Source organism: Coenobita brevimanus, chromosome 94, assembly GCF_032717465.1.
Source record: "Coenobita brevimanus isolate Jiangsu-jjx chromosome 94, ASM3271746v2, whole genome shotgun sequence".
Classification (NCBI taxonomy): Eukaryota; Metazoa; Arthropoda; class Malacostraca; order Decapoda; family Coenobitidae; genus Coenobita; species Coenobita brevimanus.
Window position 1 is genome coordinate 24,136,730 of NC_137047.1, and position 19,969 is coordinate 24,156,698.

Genomic DNA, 19,969 nt, shown 5'->3' on the forward strand with positions numbered 1-19,969 from the left:
CTCTCACTCTTGACTTGTGTCCTTCCAACAATGTCCAAGCTTCACTTCCGTACGTTAGAGTTGGTATCACAATACTGTCATGTAGTAACTTTTTTACTTCCATGCTCACTTCCCTGTTTCTTATCACTGCTTTTAAGGAACCAGCAACCTTTCTTCCCTGCTGTACCCTTTCAAGCACTTCACCCTCCAAACCTCCATCCTTACTCATCACACTACCCAAATACTTAAACGTACTCACATTTTCCAATTCCTCACCATCCAACCTCGCTGTACATTCACTGACTTCACCTCTCTCAAAGACCATCACTTTACTCTTCCCTACATTCACCTTTAGGTTCCGTTTCTTACACACTCTCTCAAACTCATCCACCAAGCCTTGCAGCTCCCCTTCGTCTTCACTCAACAACACAGTATCATCTGCAAACAACAGTACAGGGAGTTTCCAAACACTATCCTCTCTCACCAGGGCCACTCCAACATCCACTACCCTACCTTGTACCTCTTTTATTACCCCATCCATGTACAGATTGAACAACCATGGAGACATGACACATCCCTGTTTCAAACCAACTTTCACAGAGAAAAATTCACTTAGTTCACCATCCACACGCACTGCAGCCTTCGCACCATCGTACATACTCTTCACAGCATTCAACAACTTCCCCACTACTCCATATATTCTTAACACTTTCCACAATCCTTGTCTATCCACCCTGTCATATGCTTTCTCCAAATCCATGAAAGCCGCATACAACTTCTTTCCCTTCTCTAGAAACTTTTCCACTAAAGATCTAAGAATGAATATCTGATCTACACAACCTCTTCCCTTCCTAAAGCCTCCCTGTTCTTCTCCAACTAATTTCTCTGTTCTTTCTCTAACTCTGTCTATAAGTAACCTACCATACACTTTTCCTATTATACTAAGAAGACAAATGCCCCTATGATTACCACACACTTCTTTTTCCCCTTTTCCTTTGTACAAGGGAATAATTATACCTGACTTCCAATCCTCCGGGACTCTACCTTCCTCCCAGGCCAATCTGCACATCTTCCACATCCATTCTACTACTATCTCTCCCCCATGCTTCAGCATTTCACCACACACTCCATCAATTCCTGGGGCTTTCCCCGATTTAACTTTCTTCATTGCTTCCACAACTTCCATCCTACTGATTTCTTCCTGTCTTCTCACCTCCCTCCTTCTCCCAGCCATTCCCCAGCCACTTATACTCGCATTACTTCCATCCTCCACGTTCAACAATTCCTTAAAGTGTTCTCTCCATCTGCTCACTTTTTCTCCCTTCTCCACTAGTAATCTACCATTTTTATCTTTCACTCCCCTGCTAACTTCACTTCCACCCTGTCTTACTCTTTTCACTTCTCTCCAGAACATTTTCTTACAGTCCCTCCACTTTACACTCAAATTCCTTCCAAATTCCTCATCCACTCTCTTCTTACTCTCTCTTACTAATCTTTTCACCTCTCTCTTCCTTATATATATATATATATATATATATATATATATATATGAGGCGCTTGGAGGGAAAACCAGGTAAGCGCCACCCCGGCCAGAAACGGAGTTACATATACCACTTTATTCCCCAAATCCTCTTCTACCACTACAACAAGAGTTTAAGTGAAAAAGATGTCTCTAAGATGGTTGAAAATTACGATTTTTAAAGGGCTGTGAACGACCGTACTGCTATTGATAGCCAACCACTCCATGACATTACCATTAGGTCCATTTTGGCTTAGTATTTTCTTCTCCCAAGTACTGCATCCTTGGAAACCAACATCATGTCCGGTTTTCCTACTTGAGTTAAGGCGATTTTACCATAGTATTCATGTCAAAACACGCACTTATTGTAAGCCGCACGTATGTAAGGCTAAGAGTGAGAGGGAAAACCAGGCGAGTGCCACACAGCAGGAGGTGGCTGCAAGACGCGCCAATCGCATGGCTCGACGCATACCACCAAGCTTTTTTTTATGACACCACCATAAAGGCACATGTCCTTACTTACCTACTGACATATTTTCAGTCTCAATGTCTTATAGCTGACCTACAATAACACATATTATGGGTAAAAGTACTGCTACTTTGTCGTCGATTGTTGTCTAACAAGAGGAGAAAGAAGATGTTATTGAGTTTTTTCATTTAAAATACCACTAATTATCAGCGTCTGAGTATCATTACGGAAAAGTAGATGAATTAGGCTACATGGAAAAAAAAAACAAGAGCAGAATATCTTCACTGGTTGAATAGTTATGTCATATATAAAGTACACAAACTGTAACAGCGTTTTTTTCTCTTTTCTTTTTTTGGCGCTTACCTGGTTTTCCCTCCAGTGGCCTCATATATATATATATATATCGAGCAACCATGGGGACATCACAGAATCTTGTCGCAAGCCCACACTGATCGTGAACCATGTACTGTACTTAGATGCCCATTTATATTTACACATGCCTCACCACCACCAGAAAAACTCTTGATGGCACCTTGCAGCTTACCATCAACACCATACATGCGCAAAACCTTCCACAGTCCTTCTCTGTCTCCTTTGTCGTATGCTTTTTGCAGATCCATAAATGCCATAAACACCTTATACCCCTTCTCACACACCTTCTCCACTACCTGTCTCACTGCAAATATTTGATCCAAACATCCTCTGCCACTCCTGAAGCCACTCTGTTTGTCATTCACTAGGACATCTGATATCTCTCTTACCTTCTCTATAATAATTCTTCCATATACCTTCCCTACAACACTCAACAGATTTAAGTCACAATAATTCTTGTACACACTTTGCTCACCTTTATTTTTGTACATGGGCATAATCACTGTCCTTTTTTACTCTACTGGTAGTTTCATTCATCCATGCCTTCATACATATCTCCAACATGCACTTCATTCCACTCTCTCCACTACACTTCATCATCTCCACATGAACCTCATCAACTCCAGCTGCTTTCCCATTTTTCAGCTGCTTCACAGTATTCTTCACTTTTGCGAGTGTCACATGTCCTGGCACTGCATTCCTTCTCTGAACACCCCCAAAACCAATCATGTTGACAGTCATGTTAAGTCAGCCAAGCGGTATACAGTAACTTGTATGATAGTATGATTCACACAAACTGAAATCACATGCTTATCTGATCTAACTTCTTACGTCAATAGGTAGAGTCTTCACATACTATAAGAGCTGAATTTTCTAGCCCTGAGTCCATCAGTAAAAAAAAAAAAAAAAAAAAAAAAAAAAAAAAAAGTCAAAATGGATTTTTCACACTCACTGCACTAAACATGAAAACATGAGTTTTACTGCTCCCTCATCATTAACATCTTTATTTTTTTATCATTCTCCAACAAGGAGACCATCTACATCATAAACACACCTGACTCACTTTATCTGACAATCTGGATGTTACTCTCGTTCCCATTAAGCTCCCACACCACATGCCACTTTTTCCAACAATTTTACCTTTTCTTTGGGATTAAATCCTCTTCTTGTGATCTTAGCACTTTCAGGGGGCTTAGGCATTGTAACTAAAGTCAGTTTGGAACCGTGTGCTCAGAATTCTGAGATGAAATGAGGTGCAAGGAAAAAAAATAAATTAATAATAAAAAATAAATAAATGCTTCTAGATACGACAACAGTCAACACTACAAGGAAACTGACACATGAAGTGGCAGGTATCACACGAGGGTCATGTGGGTCAGCCTGGGTCAAGGAACCTTAGCAGCCACTGACAATGCATGTGAGTTGTAAACAAACACAGCCATCTGGAAGCCCAATACCTAAATGCACACACTTCCCACTTTCCTATGCAACTGAGGGATATTATCGTGTCACTGAATAATAATGGGTGAAACTAAATGCTCATGTTATTGTATGATCGTTGTTCCCCTTTGTCTTATATCAAGACCCTACTGTATTGATATACAGTGCAGAGTAGGCTAATAGGCTATGTCAAAACTTTCTTGAACACTTTCATAAACAACTGCAATTAACATTTAGGTTCTTATACAATTTTCTTAAAGTCCAATATAGTTTATATTGTGATGGTTAACAATTATCTGTGCTTCATCACCATTTACAAACTTATATGTAGGCTGCCACAGTTGTACAGCACACAGATGAATACTTTTCATGGTCTATTCAACTTATCATAATGTAGGTCCTGTTCTGCAGTTCTTATTCCATGCATTATAACTTGTAACATACTATACTAAAAATACAGGCCTATTATATTATGAGGTCTGTCCAAAGAGAAACTGAACATTTTAAACACTACACTAACTAGACGGCACAGTGCAATCGCACCAGGCGCTGTTTAGCAGTGACTCTGAGATTTAGTCTGGTACTAGCCACATCACAAACACACACTACGTCACTTAGTCATCAAGATACACATTCTTGAATGAATGTGTGCTCAGTGCATTTGTTGAATTTTCTACTATCTCTTCCATCGACTGAAATCAGCAACCTTTCTGGGTGGATTTCAACTTGGAGAGGTGGGGAGGGGGTCCACAGAACCAAATCTGGATAGTAGAGTGGCTGAGGGACGATAGTCATCTTATGTTTTGCCAAAAGTCACGGATAAGGAGTGACATATAAGCAGGTGCATTGTAATGGTGTAGCATCCTGGTTTTGTTTGTCCATGCCTCAGGCTTCTTCCTTCACACTGCCTCTCTCAAACACATCAGGATGTCCAAGCAAAACTTTACTGATTGTCTGACATGGATAAGGAGTAACGTGTACAGTATGCAGGTGCACTGTCATGATGCAACATCCAGGCATTGTTTGTCCACACCTCAGGTCTCTTCCTTTCCAATATCTCCCTAAAACACTGCAGGATGTCCAAGCAGCATCCAGGTTTTGTTTGTCAACACCTCAGGCCTCTTCCCATTCAATATCTCCCTCAAACACTTCAAGGATGCATAAGTAGTAAAACTTTATTGACTGCCTCACAATGCAGAACAAAGTTATGATGAATGACACCCTTAAAAGAAAACACATACACACACACACACACACACACACACACACACACACACACACACACAGAGGCAGAGAATCAATATTACCTTTACAGCTGAGTGACTCTGACGTGCTTTTTTTTTTGGTTGTGGTGATGAAGTTCCAACCCACTGCAACAACTGACTTTTTGTTTTGACATTGTACATTCAAGTTTCATCACCTGTTATAATTTTTCAGAAAATTTTCATCACGATTCAGACAATCAAACAACTCCTGACTGACTGTGACACGGCTCTATTTTTGCTCATCTGTCAGGAAACGTAGCACAAATTTTATGCCACATGATGCATCTTCAGATTCTTGGTTAAAATCAGGTGGTATGAACTTTTACAGATACCTACTTCTTCAGAAACTTCACGGACAGTCAGGCTACAGTTTTCACAGATCAGAGCATGCACTTTCTGAATGTGACTGTCTTCTCTTGATGTGGAAGAATTCAGATTTGGGACTGTCTTTTAAGGATGTTCTGATTTTAACTGCTGGAACCACTTGTGACACTGCGTACAGCTCAAACAATCCTCCCCATAAGCCTGTTGCAACATTATAAAAATCTCTGAAAAAGTTTTTCCCAATCTGAAGAAGAATTTTACATAAACATGTTGCTTTTCATGATACTTCATTGTTCAAACTGCAACAAATCGCCAAGTGCGCTAAACAAATGTTTACTCAAGCGTGTGTGCCTCGATGACTGAAGTGACATGGTGCGCTGCAGCTAGTGTTAGACTAAAGCTCAAAGTTGCTGCTACACAGCGCTCCCAACGCAACCACATTATGCAGGCTAGTTGGTATACTATTTAAAAAGTTCAGTTGCTTCTTGGACAGACCTCGTACACTTAAATATGCTGTCAATGACTATTCAGATTTGTAAGACGCATATGAAATCACAGCATAGATATGTCAAGTATATTTACTCTCTCCAACACTATTATTCTAGTGTTATGATAATGTAGGCTATTTCATACAATTCTTTATTCTTTCATTAATGGAAAGGACGACGTAGGCTATCCTCATGATGACTGTCCATTATTACTGGAATAATAATAATAATAATGCTCCACAGGCAGGATTGGATGAATCAGAGAAAGATAGATTTTGGAATGATTTAATACGTGTAGTGGGTGGTATGCGGGATGATGAGATAGTGATTTTGGGAGGGGACTTAAATGGTCATGTAGGTGAAGCAGCACAAGGTTATGAAGGAGTGCATGGGGGATGTGCATATGGTCAAAGGAATGCAGAAGGGGAAAGGATACTCGAGTTTGGGGAGGCAACGGACATGATTGTGTGCAACACATATTTTAGGAAAAGAGACAGTAGGTTAATTACGTATGAGTCTGGGGGAAATAGCAGTCAGATAGATTATTTTCTGGTTAGGAAGGCCGATAGGAGGTTAGTGAGGGATGTTACAGTTATAGGAAGTGAGGAGTGTGTGCAGCAGCACAAACTATTGATTTGTGATATGGTGCTTAAAGAACAAGTGATGAAAAAGAGGACTTATGTACCTAGGAGGAAAATATGGAAGCTGAAAAACCAAGTAGTAAGGGATGCCTTCTATAGCGAGTTGAGGAGAGTGGTGGCTGAACAGGGAGCTGTAGACAGAGGCGTTAATGAACAGTACAGAGCCCTCAAGAACAATTTCTTGAGAGTTACTGATGTAACATGCGGCTGGACAAGAGGACCACCAAGACATAAAGTAACTTGGTGGTGGGATGAGGGTGTAGAAGCTGCAATTAAGGAGAAAAGAAGGCTTTTCCGGGAATGGAAGAAGGGTGGTAGCAAAGAGGAATATTTGGCTGCCAAGCATAGGGCTAGAAGAAAGGTATACAGGGCAAAGTCTGAGTCACAGAGACAATTACTTGATAACCTAAATCATGGGGAAAGGAAAAATATATTTAGGGTGGCAGGTCAGGTGAGGAGGGATAATCGGGATATCATAGGTGAGCAGTGTGTGAAGAATGATGAAGGAAGGGTAGTGGTGAACAGTGAGGATATTAAAGATGCATGGAGAGAGCATTATAATCGGTTGTTGAATGAGGAGTTTGACTGGGACAGGGAAGGTTTGAAGCCAGCAGATCCAGTGTCTGGCCCTTGGCCTTTGATTGATACTGCTACTGTGAGTGAGGCAATAGGCAGGATGAGGGTGGGGAAGGCAGCAGGTGTGTCTGGGTTGACTACTGAAATGTTGAAGGCCTCAGGCGATATAGGGGTGAGTTTAGTCACTGACCTGATAAATAGGATTATCTATGAGTGTGTTGTCCCAGATGATTGGCTGAAGAGTGTAATTGTAAATGTGTATAAAGGAAAGGGTGATGCCCTGGAAAGAGGAAATTATAGAGGTATAAAGCTCTTAGATCAGATAATGAAGGTAATGGAGAGAGTTTTAGAAGGTATGATTAGAGAAAGAGTGAATATTGATGAGATGCAGTTCGGGTTCATGCCAGGTAGGGGGACCACTGATGCCATATTCATTGTTCGACAGCTTCAGGAAAAATATATTGGTAGGAGAAGGGATCTTTATTTTGTTTTTGTTGATTTGGAAAAGGCCTTTGACAGAGTCCCTAGAGAGGTGGTGAAGTGGGCAATGAGAAAGCTTGGCTTGGAGGAGTGGCTGGTTAGGGTGGTTATGGCCATGTATGTGGGTGCTCACACCCAGGTGAGAGTGAATGGAGATTTGAGTGATGAGTTTTCCGTGAATGCTGGTGTGCATCGGGGGTCAGTCTTGAGTCCCATGTTGTTTATCATGGTACATGAAGCCCTTCCACGTGACTTTAGAAACGGACTCCCGTGGGAGTTGTTGTATGCTGATGATTTGGTATTGATTGCAGAGAATGAAAGGGAGGCGGAGGAAAAGTTTAGGAAGTGGAGAGATGGTATGGGGCAAAAGGGTTTAAGGGTAAATGCAGATAAAACAAAAGTGATGATATCTAGGGTTGGTGGCGGTACTGTCAAAGACGAGGGAGAGTGGCCATGTGCAGTTTGCCACAAGGGCGTGGGAAGTAATTCCATCTTGTGCGGTGTGTGTGATAAATGGGTGTATAAGAGATGTAGTGGTATCAGAGGTAAACTGCAAGATAATGCTGATTTTATGTGTACGGCGTGCCGGGGTGAGCAGATGGAGATTGTCAGACATGAAAGGATTGACCTTGCTGGTGAATCTCTTGAGTGTGTGGAAGAGTTTTGTTATTTGGGAGACATGTGTGCTGGAGGTGGGGCTGGAGCTAGCTCTGTGGCTAGGGTGAGAAGTGGTTGGAAGAAGTTCAGGGAACTCTTGCCTCTCCTGACATTGAGAGGGCTCTCCCTACGTGCTAAGGGGTCTTTGTATGCAGCATGTGTTAGGAGTGTAATGCTGTATGGCAGTGAGACCTGGGCAGTGAAGGAGGAAGATATTCGCCGGCTCAGACGTACAGAAACAACAATGATTAGGTGGATGTGCAGTGCGTCCCTGCGTCCAAGGCCTGGAGGGGCTGGGTTTACAATGGAAGAGTTGAGAGGTAGGATGGGACTGGAGTGTATTGGTGTTGTGATGAGGAGAGGTAGATTGAGGTGGTTTTGACATGTGGAGAGGATGGGGGATGATAATTGGGTGAAGGTGAGAAGTGTTAATATTGGGGGTGGGGTTATGAGGGGTAGACCGAGAAAGACATGGGACGAGGTCATTAAGTGTGACCTTAGGGTTAAGGGACTGAACAGGGAGGCTGCAATGGATCGTGCAGCGTGGAGAGCCGCCATTAGGTGACCAAGGCCGACACATGCAAGCATGTTGGAGCCTTTAAAAAAGAAACGAAAACGAATGCAGTAGTCTATTATGCAATTCTTGTAAATTATTTTGAAAGTTTTGTAGCCTACTGATCTTCATTAATGTCACAGAAAAATCAAAATGCCTGTATAGCCTTTCTCTTGAGGTATACTCTCTAGCTATATTAGCAAATTTATTCATTTCTGCATACCATATCCTCTGGCTATATTAACAAATTTACTTATTTCTGAATAAATCTTGTAACTTACTGGACAAAAATAAAGTGAGCATTATGACACAGATGAGAGTTATGCTCATACAATATTTGAAAAGTAAGATGTAATCTAAACAAGCCTCAGTAATGAAAGTATCCATGCAGATAATGACAACTGACTACAAATATCAGCTATTTAACGTTTTATAAAAATCTCTTTTTATCTTAATCTATTTGCTAAATTTAATATTCAGAAGCTGGTACTGTAAATGGCTGATGTGAAAAGAGTCAAAGGTTTGTTGGAGCTGTAACTGGCTGATCTGAAAATAGTCATAGGTTTTCTGGAGCTGTGATTGGCTGAACTGAAAACAGTCAAAGGTCTGCCGCAAGTCCTCGACTTGAGTTTGACTTTGTAATGTCAGACTTGAGCCTCCATTCAGCATGTGGCCAAATCAAGCTGGCTGAGTTTGAAAATGTTGTGGCCCTGGGGTTGGGACTGTCTTACGACTGACTTGCAAGTTTGGCCCAAGACTCGTTCTGGGATTTGGACCTAAACTCTCCCCTATCTTGCATTTAGCTTCATCTGCCACTGCTTTGTTTCTCTGCTTTCACTTTCAAGGTTTCACTCTGGATAATCTCCTCATCCACTATTCTCCAAGCTCCTCCTAGTTTCAGTGTGTATAGCTACCAAGTGGATGAGAATGGCAGTGCTTTAGTAGACATTTGTGCCGGGAGGGAGTTGGTGATAGCCAATACCCTCTTCAGGCACACAATGATCCACATGTATACTTCACGAGTGATGAGAAGGGTGGATGGTGAACTGAATGAAAGAAAGGCAATGACTGATTATGTGTATGTGGATGAGAGGATGAGAAGATGTGTAATGGATGCAAGGGCATATAGAGGTTAGGGGAGTGGACTTTCTGACCACCACTTGGTGGTGGTAAGAATCAAGAGAAACAGAAGAAGGGAAGGACGGGAGGAAGGAGCAGATGCAAGGAGTGGAAAGGTTACAAGAGGATGAGAAAAAGGCAGAGTATAAGAGAGAAGTGGAGAGACGACTGGGTAAATATGAATTGGAGAAGATGGGGGATGTGGAAGGTGTGTGCAAGATATTCACAGTAGAAATTTGTGCAGCAGGCGAGGTGGTGTGTGGGGTGAGGAGAAGATGAAAGGGGGTGCAAGGAACAGCATGGTGGAATGAAGAGGTGTGACAGGCTGTGGTACAAAAGAAAAACCATATAATGAATGGCTGAGAAACAGGGGCGTGGAAGAAGTCGAGAGATGGAAGAGAAAGTTATATGTAGAAAGGAAGAGAGAGACAAAAAGATTAGTAAGAGAGAGTAAGAAGAGAGTGGATGAGGAATTTGGAAGGAATTTGAGTGTCAAGTGGAGGGAATGTAAGAAAATGTTCTGGAAAGAGGTAGAGAGAGTCAGACAGGGTGGCAATGAAGTTAGCAGGGGAGTGAAAGATAAAAATGGTAGATTACTAGTTGAGAACGGAGAAAAGGTGAGCAGATGGAGAGAACAGTTTAAGGAATTGCTGAACACAGAGAATGAAAGTAATGCGAGTACAAGTGGCTGGGGAATGGCTGGGAGAAGGAGGGAGGTGAGAAGACAGGAAGAAATCAGTAGGATGGAAGTTGTGGAAGCAATGAAGAAAGTCAAAATGGGGAAAGCCCTAGGAATTGATGGAGTGTGTGGTGAAATGCTGAAGCATAGGGGAGAGATAGTAGTAGAATGGATGTGGAAGATGTGAAGACTGGCCTGAGAGGAAGGTAGAGCCCTGCAGGAATGGAAGTCAGGTATGATTATTCCCTTGTACAAAGGGAAAGGGGAAAAAGAAGTGTGTGGTAATCATAGGGGCATTTGCCTTCTTAGTGTAATAAGAAATGTATACGGTAGGATACTTATTGACAGAGTTAGGGAAATAATAGAGGAATTAGTTCAAGAAGAACAGGGAGGTTTTAGGAAGGGAAGAGGTCGTGTAGATCAGATATTCATTCTTAGATCTTCAGTGGAAAAGTTTCTAGAGAAGGGAAAGAAGTTGTATGCAGCCTTTATGGATTTGGAGAAAGCATATGACAAAGTGGAAAGACAAGGATTGTGGAAAGTATTAAGAATACTGTATATGGAGTAGATGGGAAGTTGTTGAATGCTGTGAAGAGTATGTATGAGGGTGGTAAGGTTGCAGTGCGTGTGGATAGTGAACTGAGTTTTTCTATTTGAAGCTTGGGTTGAAACAGGGATGTGTCATGTCTCCATGATTGTTCAATCTGTATATGGATGGGGTTATAAAACAGGTACAAGGTAGGACAGTGGATGTTGGAGTGGCCCTAATGAGAGAGGGCAGTGTTTGGAAACTCCCTGTACTGTTGTTTGCAGATGATACTGTGTTGTTAAGTGAAGACGGAGGGGAGTTGCAAGGCTTGGTGGATGAGTTCGGGAGAGTAAGTAAGAAACAGAATCTAAAGGTGAATGTAGGGAAGAGTAAAGTCATGGTCTTCGAGAGAGGTGAAGTCAGTGAATGCACTGTGAGGCTGAATGATGAGGAAATGGAAAATGTGAGTACATTTAAGTACTTGGGGAGTGTTATGATTAAGGATGGAAGTTTGGAGGGTGAAGTGCATGAAAGGGTACAACAAGGAAGAAAGATTGCTGGTTCCTTGAAAGCAGTGATAAGAAACAGGGAAGTGAGCATGGAAGTGAAAAAGTTATTACATGACAATATTGTGATACCAACTCTAACATATGGAAGTGAAGCTTGGACATTGTTGGAGGGACACAAGTCAAGAGTGAGAGCAATGGAAATGAGTTATTTGAGAAGAGCCTGTGGAGTCACATGGAGAGAGAGACTGACAAATAAGGATGCAAAGGAGCCTTGTGGTGTGGATGTGATAGGAAGCGTTAGGAGAAACACACTGAGGTGGTTTGGCCATGTGGAGAGGATGGAGAGTGAGAGACTAATGAGGAGAGTGTATGTGAGTGAGGTGCAGGGGGAGAAAGGGAGGGGAAGGCTAAGGATGAGATGGAGGGGTGGAACGGAGAGGTATATGAGAGAGGGGGGTGTGAATTGGGAGCAGGGCAGTGAAATGGTGGGGGACAGGGTGACGTGGAGGCAATTTGTTTGTGGCCACCCCGTATGAGGGATTAAGGTGTCTGGCAATAGACATATAGATAGATAGATTAAGAAATCATGAACACATTAAGATCATTAACCCTTTCACCTACAAATTTTAGCCTTTTATTCTTGCTACTAGCAGATGATCTTGTGACTCTAAACTACGATCTCTCATACTGAACGAGTTAAGGAAGGTGGTACCTAACCCATTCAGTTTCAGAAGTCCTAGCCTATCCTGAATGAAACAATTTGGAGATAATGATAGTAAGAATGAATTGGACAGAAGAAGTTAAATCATCATCATCATCATCACTTTTTTCCCATTCTTGGATGGAAAATAGAAAAAAGGTGGGTGTGGCACTTTGAAGGTTTTGGTTGGCATCTTCTTATGTATCTGAACATAACTAGCTCTCAGGCCTTTATGCTTTATGCTTCATAACATAACTAGCTCTCAGGCCTTCATGCTTCTAAACTTAAAAAAGTCTCCATCCTATCTACTCTATTTACTGGTAGGACATATGCATAACATGATGGCAATGATAACAATAAATATTTCTCCCAATAACCCATCAAAATAGAGATTATGAGTATCTTTTGGACAGACTATGATGATGATGATGATATATACTTCTCCAAGTAATCCTTGAAAATAATGATTCCATAGTTACTGCTCATTACTGGTACTGTGTCTAATGTGCGATAGTGAAATTGCACGATAACGAAAGAAAAGAACCCAAGGAATTAATCCTAATTCGTACTGGGCACGCCACTCGTAAACCCAAATTTTCTCTTTAATAACAATTCAGACCCACTAAAGACATACTGTTAAGGCAAGTATCAGAAACACCCACGGGCATGGGTGGGTTGATAGAAAATGATGAAAAGGCACAATACAGAAAAAACAGATACTATTCAGAGACCTGAGATACAACTGAGGTACGGGGGTTCTGAGGCAAGGGGGTGGAGACTAGTGTTCTCCACCACCTGGGATTAACTCCTCATGTAAGACCTCATCTTTGAATCTCTCAGTGCTATCAGACATCACAGATTCTGCATGATCACTGTCGGCAGAAACCATCTCAGGTGTGCAATAATGATGTTTTTCAGGGGGAAAAAAAAAAAAAACGCATATAACGGTAGGAGTGCAGACTTTCATCTTGCAATAATAACAAAACCCACTATACCCAAGTGCATGATAACTAAGGGATCCTTGTATCGAGAATATTATATCTTTTGCACAAACTTTTTTCTGATTAAAAGTACAAAGAATAAAGACGAGTACCTGAAGGTGTGTGTGAGGGTCAGTAAGGTAGAGCCACAGTTGTGCAGGGTTGTTGGTATTAAGGCAAGCATTGACTCTTGCCACTGCTGATAGCAATCGAACTCCCCCTTCAACCTCCTCCAGGCTTAGGTCACACTGAAAATATGAACACTTTTCATTTACCAGTACCGTACAGTCTGAACTGCAGCTGTGAATTACAATATCCATGACAAAACTGGAAGTTTCGCATTCAACACAACTGCAGACACACAACAATCATGGAAAAATTACCTGTCAAGCAATATATATTGTACTTTTCCATCCGCCAAATTCCAGCACATAAACCCTGCCAACACAGAGTACATGAGTTCTGAGTGTGCTTAATGATTATCTAGATTACAGAGTACTGTACTTCTGAGGGGCAGTGTGTAGTTATATGATGTAAGGTGCAAAGAAAAATTTCTAGAGCCCAGAGTGCTTACAGTGTGTGTTTGAGTGGCAGTGTAATTATAATTAGTTGCACACTAAAGTAGCTGAGTAATTTCTAGAGCACAGAATGCTTGAAAACTGCATTTGAGATGAGCAATGTATGTAAAAAAAAGAAAAAAATCTAGAGCACTAAAAAAAAAAAAAAAAAAAAAAGTTATTTCTAGAGCATACTGTGTTTGTAGACTGTCTGGGAGGATCAAAGAGTGTCTAATTGTATAACTGTGCTCAGGGTCATTTCTAGAGCACACTGTTCTTGTAGAATATCTGGAAAGCACATGAAAAGCGTACATCATATGTGGTACCACTATAAAGGTGATATAAATGTGGGGCATAAATGAGGTGTGAGGTTGTTGTTGCTATTTTCCTTCTTCTTGTTGAGTACTCCCAGTCTGCCAGGCCAAGATCAATCAACTGCTCCAGCGGAGTTATCCAGTGCGGTGAACCACTGTTCTCTTGCAGTAGACAGTGCCTCGCCACAGCAAGGCACGGGAAAGTGTGTAGAGGCTTGGTTCCCAGATGGATGCTGCATTTGCATCTCTCTACCCAGTTAACAAAGGCACCATAGCAGACACCAAGTAAAAAGGCAAAACTACAGTGAGGAGCCAGAACTAAAAGCTCCCATTTATATGCTACTTCAAGGTCACTCTATACTGAGTAAAAAGCCAAATAGTTTCCTATAGAAAAGTTAACAATTTACTATGTTCGATGGTAACTATATAACCAAATGAATGTCTGCTGGCAGCTAGTAGTATATTTTGCAGCCCTAGGCTCCTCTGACATATGAACCAGTGAACTGCAGGCTGAAGTTGCTCCCCTCCAAGACTCCATCATTCTGCTTGTAGACAGGGAAGGAACTGAATGTCATTTGCATAGCCAAGTACCTCCACTACACAGTCATATCAGTGCTACTATGTGAGAGCATCCCTCTTCAACACCAGGTTTGCTGATATAGTGGTTTAAGGCATTCCACCTGTATATGGCCCATATGCATTTACATTTGAGAGATGGTTGGGGTTTACTGTTCACATAATACCGCTAACTAATTTACCTGACAAAGGAAAAACATATACTGTACTGCTAATTCTTCATCTCAACAAGGAATCTGTTACTATGTGATGGTATTCCTTACCTACATATGGTAATGAACCAACGGGAATAAAACCTCAAGTTTCCACAGCAAAACAGCCTAATAAATAAATAAATAAATAAATGTGATGGTGTGGAAATTCAGGAAAAAAAATATTAATAATAACAATAATGGATATGTTTATGTGAAGTTGTGAATGTTTTTGTCATATCAGACAGAGTCAGGATTCCGGGGGCTTGAATGATCAGTGAATGGAAGCGTGGCCCATTGGACTGAGCAAAAGCAGGCTGTCTGGACATTGCTACTCCTCACCTTACCCTAGGGTGGGAAAGGAGGTCTGGATGATGATGATGATGATGATGATGATGATGATGATGAATAATCATCATCAAGAGTTTTTTTTATGGGGGTAGTGGGGCATGCATAAGGGTAAATGAACATCAAAGTGAATGATTCATGATCCCTGTGGGTGTGCGACAAGGTTATGTCCCCATGGTTGCTCAGTACATATTTCGATGGGTTATAAGAGAAGTAAACACAAGTAATGGAGAGAGGGATGGTGTTGGTAATGAATAGTGATGGATGGAATATCTCAAATTTGTTGTATGCTGATGATGCAGTGCTACTTGCAAATACCAGACAAGAGCTTGGTAGACTAGCGCAGAGTTTTGTAGATGTCTGTGAGCGTCGTGCCTTGAGAGTGAAGTAGAAAAGAGTAAAGTAATGGTTACTGAGAAAGAAGGTGACTCCCAGCCTGATGTTACAGTGAATGGAGAGAGACTGGAATTGGTGAGAGAGTTCAAATACCTGGGTATAGTGATAGAAAAGGAAGGATAATGTGAAAAAGAAGTGGAAAGTAGAGAGACATAAGGATGGAAAGTAGCTGGTGCTTTGAAGGCCTTGATAAAAAACTGAGGCTTGACTGTTCCAACTGCACGAGGCTTACATGATGGAGTGTTAGTGCCAAATTTAACATACGGATGTGAGACTATGGTGTGGCATGAAAATGAAAAGTCAAGAATAACAGCAGAGGAGATGGGACTGCTGAGAAATGTGTGTGGAGCACAGAGAGTGGATAGGATATGGAATAATGCGATTCGTGAAAGATGTGGAGTGAGGAAGTCTGTGGACACCAGAATCGATGAGAATGTACTGAGATGGTTTGGTCATGTGGAGAGAATGGATGACAACTGAGTGGTGAAAAAGGTAGAGCTAAGTGAATCTCAAGGAGGGAGGAGGCAAGGTAGGCCAAGAAGAAGGTGGAGGGCTATGGCAGATGAGTGTGTGAGGAAGAGAGGTATGAAGTTGGTGACGCCAAGGGACTCACGAGCGACCGAACTGGCTGGATGAATTTTGTATGGAGAAGCACATAACCAGGGATTTGGCACCCTTTTTTAATTTGACAGCGCTTGGTTTGACTCTATCAGATAGGTATATGTGATGCTACAGAACGTGGGGAAATTTTTTTTAGCCTATCTGATGAAGCCAGGATTCGAGGGGATTGAATGATGAGTGAATGGAAGCGTGGCCCAGTGAACTGGGCAAACTTAGGCTGTCTGGACGCTGCTACTCCTCATCCCGTCCTACAGTAGGAAAGGAGGTCCGGATGATGATGATCATCATCATTATGATCATCATCCAATCCTGTGTTGCCCCATGAGGTGCATATGAGCCTCGGGCTAGACAAGTTGGTCCAGACATTTAAGATGTGAGTGACCAGCTTAATTCATCCCTGAGTGGCATTAATTGAGCAATAAACCCCAACCACCCCCTGGATATAAACCTGCACAGGGTTAATCTAACTGGAGCACCTTCATTACCCACTAAACCACCAGGTGCCATAATTTGGTTACATGGTATAATAATAACAATAATAACAGCAATAATAATGTAAACAATGAAGTAAGGATTGTTTTTTTACCTGTGCATCTTCACGAATGGCTGCCATCTCTTCATGATAGAGTGGTGCAGCAAAGTCTAACACAGTGGGAATGTTAGATCCCAAAGACTTCAAGGCCCACAGAGTGTCCGAAGGTGAACCATTCTCCAAGCTCTTATTAACAGCAGCAAGACCATTTTTCACTGAAACAGGATTAAACTCAACTACTAATGACACTTTGTCCTGTTAGCAATACAGAAAGGTATAATGGTGACATTCCTTTTGCAAGCATTAAACAACTATTACCACCATCAAAACCCAATAATTCACTGATAAAAGGGGTAAGGAGGACCTGGAAACAGTAAAGGTATAACAAATCAGAAACAATCGAAACAGTCCACACTATAACAAGTTCAAACATTACAAGAGCATTCACAACAGGAGTCACCAATGTGGAAGTAAAGGACTGCTTCATCAATACAACCAGTCAGTGCAATACACATTGGTGAATCTGGACATTTTTCTTTTTCTCTAATGAGATATTATGAAGCTATAGGCTGTACCATATAGGGTACTGGTCCAGTGAGTTCTTTATCTATCTATCTACCTATATATCTATCATTCATTCATTCATCATCCAATCCTACATTGCCCCATGAGGAGCGTAGGAGCCCAGAGCTAGGCAGTGGTCCTGACATTTAAGATGAAAGTGACCAGCCTCACTCACCCCTGAGTAGCCTTAAGTGAGCAATAAACCCCAAACACCCATTGAATATAAACCTTCACCAGCTCAATCTGACTGGAGTGCCATAATTACCCACTAAACCACCAGGCGCCATACGTTGGTGTTAAGGTTACCACCCTGCATAGTAAATGGTTTCCTGGTTTACAGGAAACCATTTGGCTTGTCACTCAGTGTAGAGTCACCCACAGGCAGAAGGAACAGGAAAGAATGAAGGTAAGAAAGACAAAAGAGGGAGTGTAAAGTCACCCCTAGGCAGATGAAAGAGGAAAGAATGAAGTTAAGAAAGACAGAAGAGGAAGGAAGGAAAGGAGAGAGGAGAGGAGAGGGCAGACACCTGAGAGTAGCACTACATCAAGTGAGTGGATGGTGAGTGCCCCCACCTACCACACACACACACCCACACACACATATATATATATATATATATATATATATATATATATATATTAGTGGTAGGTGGTAGCGACCACATCCACTCACTTGATGTAGTGCTGCCTTCTCCTTCCTTAGCCTTTATCATTCTTTTTCTGTGCCTGCCCTCCTCTCTTACTATTTCTCCCATCTTTTCTGTCACTTCTTATTGCTTTTCTTTCCTTTACAGGTGGCTTTAGACTGAGTGACAAGCCAAATGGTTTCCTGTAAGCCAAGAAACCATTTACAACGTTGGGTGGTAACCATACAACCAAACCATACGTGCTCACTACATGTCAACAAGTGGGTTGGTGGAGGGTTAGTGCCCCTCCCCGTAAAACAAATAACTCAAAGTCAAATGGCCACCCCTTACGAGATTATGGCGTCTGACAATAGATAGATAGATAGATAGACATATACTGTAGATAGATAGATAGATACATACATATATATATATATATATATATATAAATATATATATATATATATACATACACTTTAACCTCGATGTAAGGGACTAAATGGGGATTCAACTTGTCCCTTACTTGAAAATGTCCGTTGTTTTACCACATATAAAGACAATCTTATGAAATGAAATGATTCTTTCACTTATTTATTTATATGATTACAGTATATTATTTTACAGGTACTGTATAATGAAACATAATAATGTTTCAAGCGACGGACTTTTTGAATCGTCCTGTCCACTTGTCAGTTAGAATATGGAGTCCCATAAATCCGAAATCCCTTAAATGGAGGTCCCTTAAATCGAGGTTTGAGTGTATATAAACAGCTGTGACAAACTGGCTTACGACCTTCCCCCACAAGGTACAGTATTAAAAAACACAGAAATCATAGTATATCACAATGTTTGTTCATGAAATCCCATTCATTAATATGAAATCATGTTTCCCTTGTCTTTCAGGACCAGTTGGATACATTTTGGCATGGAATGACTTAGATCTCTAAAGTAATCTATGGACATTTCTTTGCACCAAACATTTGTCAGTTCAGTCTTGAGGTTGTCCAGATTGGATGTCTTCTTCTCTGCCATGATTTTCTCCATCTTTCCCTAGCAGTTTTCTATCGGATTTAGATCCGGATCGTTCCCAGGCCAGCTGAGGACCTCAATCCGATTATCCTGAAGCCATTTTGTCACATTCTTGACTAGTGACATGGAGCTGAATCGTCAACGAAAAAGTTGCACCCATGAATAGCAAAAAAGTAAAATAAATGATCTTTCAGAACTTGAACGTACCGGCCACCATTCATCATCAAGTTATTAGGAAGAAAACAGAGGACTCCCTTTCCCATGTCACCTGAGAAACACCCACATACCATTACTGACTGTGGGTGCTTACCAGTCAGCACTGTGTAAGCAGAGTCATATCGACTACGGGAGGCAAGGCGACGAACCTTGGCAGAATGCACCTGGAACACTTGAAATGTGCTTTCATCGAAAAACATAACTTTTCTCCGTCCATCTGATGTCCAGTGTGAATACTTCTTGGCAAACTGAATATGCTGCTTCGTCATGTGGTCAGTGAGAAGCGGTTTCTTGGCTGCAGTGCAGCTTGGCAAACCCAGCTCCTTCTGCAAGCGATGTTGGATAGTTCGAATTGAGACGTCTTGTAACAGCTGGGGATGCATTCTCTTCAATTCTGCTGCTGTCAGTCGAGGATTCTTGATTACTTCCCTGTTCAGAAGTGTATCTGTACCTCTGGAAGTCGTCCTCTTCTTTCCACTGCCATGCTTGCGTATCAGGTGGCAAGCCGCGCGCTGCAGCAAGAATCTTCATGACGGTCGAATTTGCGCATCCAGTATGTTTACAGTCGTGATAATAGGGACATTATCCTGCCTCCATGCAATGATACGGACCCTCTCATCCCTTGAGCAGTACTTTCCAGGCACGACAACTCGACTCTAGGAAAATAACAGGACAAACAGTAATGCATATGAAAAAAGAGGGAGGTGCAAGCTTGGAGTG

The 19,969-nt window shown here is 41.6% G+C and overlaps 1 protein-coding gene across 1 annotated transcript in view; it reads right to left on the reverse strand.

Annotated features, from left to right (window-relative positions):
- LOC145412864 (ras GTPase-activating-like protein IQGAP1) overlaps nucleotides 1-19,969 on the reverse strand; it is a 220,163-nt gene that overhangs the window by 128,539 nt on the left and 71,655 nt on the right. Inside the window, exons 10-11 of the mRNA XM_080282664.1 lie at nucleotides 16,869-17,029; nucleotides 13,393-13,527 (exon numbers count right to left, since the gene is read on the reverse strand). Coding sequence (XP_080138790.1) covers nucleotides 13,393-13,527; nucleotides 16,869-17,029 — 296 coding nt within the window. The remainder of the gene's footprint in view (nucleotides 1-13,392; nucleotides 13,528-16,868; nucleotides 17,030-19,969) is intronic.